The sequence below is a fragment of the Poecilia latipinna genome, unplaced genomic scaffold (genome assembly GCF_001443285.1).
Source record: "Poecilia latipinna isolate Pla-1442-1.1 unplaced genomic scaffold, P_latipinna-1.0 Scaffold3105, whole genome shotgun sequence".
Classification (NCBI taxonomy): domain Eukaryota; kingdom Metazoa; phylum Chordata; class Actinopteri; order Cyprinodontiformes; family Poeciliidae; genus Poecilia; species Poecilia latipinna.
In genome coordinates, this window is record NW_015115721.1 from 9,884 (window position 1) to 19,269 (window position 9,386).

At 39.0% G+C, this 9,386-nt stretch overlaps 1 protein-coding gene across 1 annotated transcript in view; it reads left to right on the forward strand.

The window, feature by feature from the left end:
• Window positions 1-9,386, forward strand: part of atg14 (autophagy related 14) — a gene marked incomplete at its 5' end in the record, with an annotated part of 44,596 nt that overhangs the window by 9,645 nt on the left and 25,565 nt on the right. Inside the window, 4 exons of the mRNA XM_015022782.1 lie at window positions 1,867-1,984; window positions 2,359-2,449; window positions 3,962-4,047; window positions 4,341-4,515. Coding sequence (XP_014878268.1) covers window positions 1,867-1,984; window positions 2,359-2,449; window positions 3,962-4,047; window positions 4,341-4,515 — 470 coding nt within the window. The remainder of the gene's footprint in view (window positions 1-1,866; window positions 1,985-2,358; window positions 2,450-3,961; window positions 4,048-4,340; window positions 4,516-9,386) is intronic.

Genomic DNA, 9,386 nt, shown 5'->3' on the forward strand with positions numbered 1-9,386 from the left:
CTAAACATTGGTCCGTTGTTCTGATTCTTTGCGTGATTGTAGTAGTTTCCTGACCACCGATATTCCTGACTCAATGGACAGCAATGGCGCATGTGTGACTTACGATAAATCACGTAATGTCCAGTCCAATAATATATCCATCAATGCTGCTGCCTTGCACTCTGTCTCTCGCACTTCCCGCTACTCAGCAGTAGGTGTCAGGTGTTGCATTCAATGTTGTCGGAAAAAAGAGTTTCAAAAAAGTTATGGCAAGTCGGCGCTTAACGTCCGACATGCCATAACTATTTATTGAATTCATTGTCGCTAGCTGGCTAGCTGGGGTGGCAACAGGGGTGGCAACTGCCAACCCATACCACCCCAGTAGATCCGCCCCTGGTCTCAGGGTTGTGTTTAAAGCGCAGAGAGCATCGTGAAGACCAAGGAACACACCAGGCAGGTCCCAGATACTGTTGTGGAGACGTTTAAAGCCGGATTTGGATACAAAAGGATTTGCCAAGCTTTAAATATCTCAAGGAACACTGAGCAAGCGATCATATTGAAATGGGAGGAGTATTAGACCACTGCAAATCTCCCAAGACCTGGCCGTCCCTCTAAACTTTGATCTGGAACAAGGAGAAGACTGATCAGAGATGCAGCCAAGAGGCCCATGATCACTGTGGATGAACTGTAGAGATCTACAGCTGAGGTGGGAGAGTCTGTCCATAGGACAACAATCAGTGATGCACTGCACAAATCTGGCCTTTATGGAAGAGTGGCAAGAAGAAAGTGTTAAAGTCTACACTTTCCTCCACAGGAGAGTCAGTGCATCATCCAGCTGCGGCCTATAGCCGAGCTCGCTCAGAGCATTTCAGCTGGAATCACTCGGAGGAGATGTGCCTGGGTCTAACAACCTTCATCCGGATGCTCCTCCCCTCTACCTTCTGTCGGTTGCCTGAGTTAAACTAAGTCCCTCTGATCACACCTGTTAACGGTTGATCTCCTCTCATTCAAACTTGTTTCCTAAGTTTGCCTAGGTTAGGTTTTTGCATCTTGAGTTTCAAGTTGCAGGGAAGGTACTTATATACACTACTGTTTTTGCTAACCTATTGGTAAGTACTCCTTGTATCGGTTAGGTCATATGAACACCATGATTAATTACACCTATCAGAGAACTTTTCAAGTGAGACACACACAAGGAATGTCCACCACGTGACTGTAATCAACTAATTTAGTATCTGAAAACATACCACTATGTTGGTAGTGTAATTGTTAGATGCAGCCCTAATAGAAACCCTATATACACAAACATGCTCAAATACACACCCATAGGTTTAATATACATATCTCGAGTATACATATCTACATATCTCGAGTGGAGATATGTAGAGAAAGAAAGCTGTAATGCTCCACTTCTCCATGGCATTCAAACAACTCTGAATGCCACACTGCAGGACAGTACACATTAAAAGGAGAAAGCAGTATTCAAGCATGGAAGACTGAGTGAATGGAAAAGATGCACTTGTACTCTATTCAGAATTGTGTACTTTAAAATTGAACCTCCAAAAGAAAAAAAAGTCCCAGCTCCTGATATGTTTGAGGTTAATATATAACAAATGTTTGGAGTGGCTTGAAAAAAATAAAACTTCAGTCAAAGGTCAGAATTTAGACAGTCCTGTGAATTTTGTTCTCAAATGAAATGAATTATAGCTTAAATAAATTCTAGTCATAAGAATTCTCAAATATTTAAACTTCAAGTTTGAAACAGTCACCAAATTGGACTAGGAAGTCCAATTTGGGACAATGGGAAGTCATTGTGTATCCTTGAAATGGTTTACATTTCTGAGGAGACGGAACATTTCAATTAAACATTCATGTCTCGTCCTGCAGAGCTTGACCACATTAACCCAGCTCACACCATCAGTGCTGCCCTGTGCTACGCCACCCAGCTGGTCACCATTCTGTCCCACATCCTGGATGTCAACCTGCCCAAGAGGCTCTGCAACAGGTACCTCATTTTGTGGTTGCTCCAGCCTTGCATGTGCAGTTTAATACAATGGCTTGGGGGTGTACTGTATGGAGAGCCATTTCAGCCAAAATTAAATAAATAAATATGTAGATAAAGAAATAAGTAATTGGCTTCTTTATTCCTATTTATATTAATGTATTTATACATTTTTTTTATTTTATTCTGTCTTTTTTACGTTTCCTTATTTGTTTAGACTTTTTCCATTTTCCTTATTAATTTAGATAAAATAATAAATAAATGCATAAATAAATCAATATAAATAGGACTAAAGGGGATAATTACTTATTTATTTATGTATTTAATTTTGGCTGAAATGGCTCGCTGTAATATTGGTGATTAACTTGTTTCTTCAGCGAGTTCTGTGGAGAGAATCTCAATCGGCATCGCTTCACCAGATCTCTGAACAAGCTCAACACCAACATCCTCCACCTCTGCTTCTCTCAGGTCAGCCCAACACGCTGGAAATGTTATTTGAGAACCATAGGAGTTTTTCATATGCCCTCTTTGTTGGACTGTGCCTATCAATAAATACATCTTGTGTTCACCTGTACTGTGTACTTTTTGTTGCAGTTATTATTATTTATGCATATGTTTGTTACCATGGTTTGTTGGTTTAGTTTACTTTATTTAGGACCTACATTTAGCTGCAGCAGTGCTGACGCTGTTCTTGAAGTGATTCATACACCACTTCATTACATCACTAAAACTGGTTTTAGAAATGAAATAAACCAAAAAAAACCCAAAATAACCAACATTGAATAATACATGTTGTTTGTTTTCTCTTCTTTTTCCAGGGCCCCGTTCAGAAAGCAGGGATAACAAACCCTAAATAGAATGCAGACACATATTATTATAATACATTTATAATAATATATATAATAATGTTTTATTTGTAAGGTAGGCTCTTGTATCAGATACTCTAAAGCAGTGTTAGGGAATAATTAAAACTTTTTAAGATTTATGACCTCTTGATCATAGTGGGGGATGGACCCTGGTATTATACCAATCATAGCTAATCTTATGTGGCATTTCGCCGGTGGACATAAATACAGTATAGTAATATTCTATTCACAAAATAGACAATAATATGTTCATGTTACTTGTGAAAAGTTATGCCCCAATCCCTGATATCAATAGTTTGTTAATTTGAACAAAAATATCAGCTTCTTCTGCTGTCTTGGTTTAGCCAAGTAGGAGGGACGACTGCTCCAAGATGGCCGCCATATTTCCTGTGCCCGAACAGCCAACAGGGAATCTATTCCTTATTATGTCTATAGTGGCTATAATCCAGTACCTTGTCACTATCATTGTGTGAATGTGTGGTCCTCTGGACTTTAAGCGCTATGAACTACAGGCCATTTACCAACCCAGCCATCCATTATTGCTAACAGGCTTTAGTTTAATATTTGACTTATGTAAATATCTAAAATGCATAGCCAATTAATTTTTATAATGTTTGTTTTGTATTGGGTCAGTAATTGATTTCCATGTGTTAGCCAGTTTTAAGTTTCAAGTACTCCTCATAAATTGCTCAAGGATTGATGAGAATTTTCTAAGATATGTGGCAGCTCCAAGGGTTTGGAATTTAATGTTAGCACACATTAACCAGGCCTCATCATTGTCTATTTTTAAATCTGCTTTAAAACCCATCTTTTTTCATTGGCTTTTGACCCAGCATGGGAGGGTTAGGGTTTATTTGTCAAGTTGTGTTAACATCTTTTATGTGTTGGCCTTTATTATGTAAATGTTTTTATATAATGTCTTTTCAGCATCTTGGTCAATTTTGCTGTTTTAAAATTGCTTATAATAGCTTGTCTTGTCTAGGTTTGAGTCTAGTAAAATGTACATTTGAAAAATATGTAGAAAGGGAAGTGAGAAAAGGTGCATCATATTTCTAGGTCTTGTGACTGCAGCTTATAATTTTCTACAGCTGATTTTCTGACCTTTTGTGTTTAGCATGTCAACAGCGAAAAGCTTCATCCTCATCACACTCTCAGGAACATCATGTTTCTGGTTTCCCTTGACAACAATAACCTGGGCAGGTGAGTTCACTAACGTTGGCCTGTTAGTGTTTGCTTTAAAGGTTTCAAGTTTATCTTTGGGTTGTTTTTCTCAGGGTTGTGGCAGTGAAAGAGCGGGGGAGGGGGGGGGGTTGTGTTCAGAGCACCTGTCTGAAACAAAGCTAAAAAGGCCTTTTTCATCCACACTGTCTTTGTCTGAGATTTACATTTGTAGACTGTCCAATCAGACAACATGGTTAAGCGCCATGGTAAGGTCAGTAAAGTTTTAGGTTTTAAGGTCAGTAAAGTTTTAGGTTTTATGTGTTTTGCTGCAGGACTGGTTCATTCGAAGTGAGCTCTGACCTGGAAGAGTCTATAGAATTTGTTGAGCCAGAAGCATCGGGGTTGACTGAGGAAAGTGGAGATGAATCAGTGACAGATGAGGAGACGGACCTGGGAACAGACTGGGAGACAGTACCCAGTCCACGATTCTGTGACATTCCCTCTCAGGTTGGAACTCTTGTTTAACTGTGCTCTTTGAAGCCAGAGAAGAGCTGTCTGTTATGACTGATACTCCAGTTAACACAGAAATGTTAACTGGAGGTTTCAAAGGGCTACATAAGAGAGAGCGAGGGTTGTAGCCTGGATCGTTGGTTGAACACAACAGCAGACATTGTGACTGAACAATGTATGAGCTACATTGAACTGAAACTTAAATTGACAACTGAAACTTAAATTAATAAACTTTGGGAGGGTTCTATCATTATTTTTACTCCACTACTATTTCTTGGACACAAAAAACCCCTTAGCTTAAAACTGCAGAATGTAACTGTAATACATTTTTTTTTTACATATTTGTTGAAACTGTCATTATGTCATGATTGTATGGTAAAGATCATATGTTGATAAACTTCTCCCAGTGTTATCTAGAAACAACCAATCAGACCCAAGAGGAGGGGTCTTAGCGCTTTCAATCACAATCTCATGTGGCGCTGCTCATCACCAACTTCCCCTCCCATAACAGCTTCTTCATGTCATGAATGCTCAGACTAGTTACCATAGCTAGCAATGACAGTTCTCCTGTAAAGGTAGGATGTTTCACTGCTATTAGCAAGTTAAGCAGGATTGATTGACAGTACTAAGAAGCTCCTCCTGGCTGTGATTGGTTGCTTTTGGTTAAGAATGGTGCATTTCTTCAGATGGCAATAGTGGTTCATAAAGGAAGTGGAGAAGATTGATCTGTTTGACATCCCATTTTATCAAACACTTGTAGCTTTTAGTGTTTCTAGGTCCTCCTGTTTTTTGCTATCCCATTTTAACAAAAACTGGTAGCAACATAAACTGTCATCAGCTTTTTTACTGTTGTGCAAAAAGTCGAATTTTCCATTATGTCATTGGTAGAAATTGGTGGAGTTACAGGACATGAAAAATATCCTCATCTTGTGAACAAAAAGAAATGTTGAATTTCTGGACATATTTTAAACACCAGGAAGTGAAACGGAACACAGTCACTTGCAAAAATATTAGTTTCCCTTGAACTTTTCAATATTTTGTCACATTATAACCACAAACATAAATACACTTCAATGGAATTTAATGTGACAGACCAACACAAAGTGGCATACAATTGAGAAGTAGAAAGAAAATTATACATGATATAGGGTTTTCTCCCAGAAAACTTGCTAAGTCCAGTGGTCGGGACGTTGAGGCGATCCACCAGCGGCCTATAGTGTTTTTGTATTTAAAGATGTTAAGTTGATAGTAAATTTAAAAATATTACTGGGTAATAATATGTTACGGGAAGATATTGTCAGTGAAACGCTATATAAACCCACAATTATAGAGTCTTAAAAACAAACAAAAAAATAGAATTACAATAAATATCAAATATTTGCACTTCTGTTAAATCCAAATCAACTAAGCAACTGCTTAAGGCAGTTATACTTATACCTTCAGGGCTCCCGTAAATGCTAACATTTCAACACAGACCACATATGCAAATGCTTAGACATTAGCTTCCTTAATGAGCTCAATAACTTCTTTGGAAGATTTGAAGCCCTAAATAAAACCCCTGCAAGGAAAGCTATCCCTCACCCTGATGAACAGGCCCTCAGGCTCGAAACATCTGCTGTGTGTAAATCCCTGAGAAACGTTAACATCCGAAAAGCTGCAGGTCCTGACAACATTCCAGCAAGGCTGATCAAAGAGTGTGCAGACCGCTTTGGAAGATGGCGGTGGAGGTGGGAGCGTAGAAAGTTAGCTCATCAGAGTCGGGTAAAAATGCCCACAACTAAATTGGAACTCGATAGATAAAACTAAGGCATGAGTGGGCTAAGCAAGAAAAGAAGCCGGAAAAATTATAAAAAGCAAAACAGAACCGAAGAGCTGCTTGTAACGGAAGAAATCTTTGAACACGAAGCTAGCGAACACGGAAAAGTCCCAACGGAGAAAATGGAGGAACACGAGGACAGGGAAACGCTGCAAAATGGGCTCACAGCAATTAGAAGTGATATTAAAACCCTCAAAAAAGAGCTGTGCAAGGAGCTAGCCGCGTTCAAAGACGAACTGAAGAAAAAATGAAGGAAGAAATAACGAATCTTCGACAAGAAATGGACCGTAGACTGGTTGAGAATGACCGGGAGCTACAGGCACAGCAAGGGAGCATAAGCGAGGCATAGACAGGGATAGCGGAGGTGGAGGAGTGGAAGACGGATGCTAACGAGGTGCTAACGAAGATGGTGGAACAAACACAGCGAATGCAGGAAAAACTAACCGATCTCTAAGGGAGATCAAGGAGAAACAATATCCGAATCTTTGGTTTACCAGAAGATGTAGAAGGGAGATCCACAGTTACATTTCTGGAGCAACTTTTTAAAAAGGAACTCGAACTGCTGGAGGGGATCGATCTCCAGATTCAACGAGCTCACCGAGCCCTCAACCCAAAACCGAGCCCAAATGCAGCACCAAGGTCAGTCATAGTTAACTTCATACAATTCGAGACCAAAGAAATTATCTTGAAGAAAGCCTGGCAGAAAAAGGTCCAAGTGACGGGTAAACAAATCTACTTCGACCATGACTATCCGATCAAGATTGTCCAGAAATGAAAGGCGTATACGGGCATTAAAAAAATATTGAAGGAAAAGGAATACGTTTCCAAACACCACTCGCTAAAATCCGGATACACTGGGAGAACGGAATGAAGACATATGAGTGCCAGGACAGCAGCGCAAGACATGAAGGAAAGGGGCTACACTGTTGCTGACCCAGGAGGAGACGCCGAGGCAGCGGAGGAGAGACGGCGAGGAGCCGCGGGATGGCAGTGAGTGAAGGGGAAAGAACAGGAACGAGAAGCGACACGAGCGAGAGAAAAACTACGAAGTTTCCAATGGAAATCTTAAAATGTTTTGCTTTCAGAAGAAGTTGAAACTACGGGGAAAGAGGTATGGACACAGGAAAAAACCGATCACGTTATCAAACTTGGTATTTTACCATACCTTGTTGTGGACAAAGCGACTGACAGAAGAAGAAACTAGCAGAGAGAATACTTAAAATTATTCAGGCTTTTTTTAAATTATTTTATTTTATAAAATTTAGTTAAAACCGACTGAGTGAGGGTGAGAGACTGAAGTTGGACATGTCTAGATGGAGTGGTACCCCACAGCATGGGAGTAGTACTAGATCTAGGGAGGGGCCCTCAATAGAGGTGAGGATTTCCTCTCCACCTACCAACAGGGACCTGGGGAAGAGAGATACCCCATGTTAGAAAGTCCATCGGGACTTTGGTTTATGTTTGGTTAGCAAAAGTTCATGCTGGTTCTGTTTTGAGTTGCTTGGTAGCATATTTACAGGGACTGGCAAACCATAGTTATGGCTGATATCAAGATAATGTCGCTGAATGGGAATGGTTTGAATGTATTGAGTAAAAAAGAAAGGGTGATGACAAAACTGAAAAAGGAAAAAGCACAAATTATATTCCTACAAGAGACCCATTTACCCCAAACAGAACATGAAAAATTAAAAAAATATGGCTACAGGAATTTATACTACAGTTCATATGAAGAGGGACGTAGAAGAGGAGTTGCAATATTAATTTCAAACACAATACAATTTGATTACAAAAAGGAATTAAAAGATAAAGAAGGAAGATACATAATATTGAAAGGAAGAATAGAAAATGAATTTATAACCTTGGTAAACGTATATGCACCTCCAGAGAGTAACAAAAACTTCTTCAAGAACCTTTTTGATTTAATAGCAGTAGAAACAGAAGGAACTCTAATTTGTGGAGGTGATTTAAATGTAGTTCTGAACCATAATATGGACATGAGTCGCAAAAAAACTAAAATGCAGATATCAAAATTTATAGAAGTCTCATTAGAAGAAATGGGAATGATAGATATTTGGAGAAGCCTACATCCATTAGAAAAAGACTTTACACATTATTCGGCTGCTCATGGAGTTCATTCAAGAATAGATTATTTTTTAACTAAGGTGGATGACAAACACAGAGTGAAGGAAACCAGGATAGGGGGTGGCAGACGTTTCTGACCATAATCTAATTTATTTAAATATTTGTCTAAGTAACAGGAAACGAAATATGGTATGGAGACTGAACGTGGGAATATTGAATAGTGAACACCTGAGAGAAAAGATGAAAGCAGAAATAAAACAATATAATGAAGAAAATAATAACGGGACTGTAGACCCAACAATTTTATGGGATGCAATGAAGGCTGTCATCAGGGGAAAGCTCATAGCTGAAACTGCGCATGATAAAAGAATTAAATTACAAACATACAGGGCGAATACAGAGAGACTTAGGGAACTAGAACAGGAATATCAGAAAACAAAAGACCCAAAGGTATACCAAGAAACAAAGATGGTACGAAACAAAATAAACGATATATTGACAGGAGAGACTGAAAAAAGACTCACATTTTTGAGACAGAATTACTACGAAGCAGGTTCAAGAGCAGCTAAACTGTTAGCTAAACGGATACGCAAACAACAAACGCTTAATGCGATATATAAAATTAGAAACCCCTACACAGGTGAACTAACAGATAATCTAGAGGAAATAGAGGGCATTTTTCGAGAATACTATGAGAAACTGTATACACAGCCTGAATTTACACATGAGGAAGAAATGAGAACCTTTTTAAATGCATTAGATTTGCCAACAATTGGCAAACTACAAAATGAGACACTGACAACAGCAGCAATCACAATAGAGGAAGTAAAAGAGGCAATAAATACATTAAAAAATAATAAATCGCCAGGCAGTGATGGAGTGGTATAAGATCTTTAGAGAAGAGTTGGCACCAATACTTACAGCCTCTTTCAATTGGACTCTTAATAACAACAAAATACCTCCGTCATGG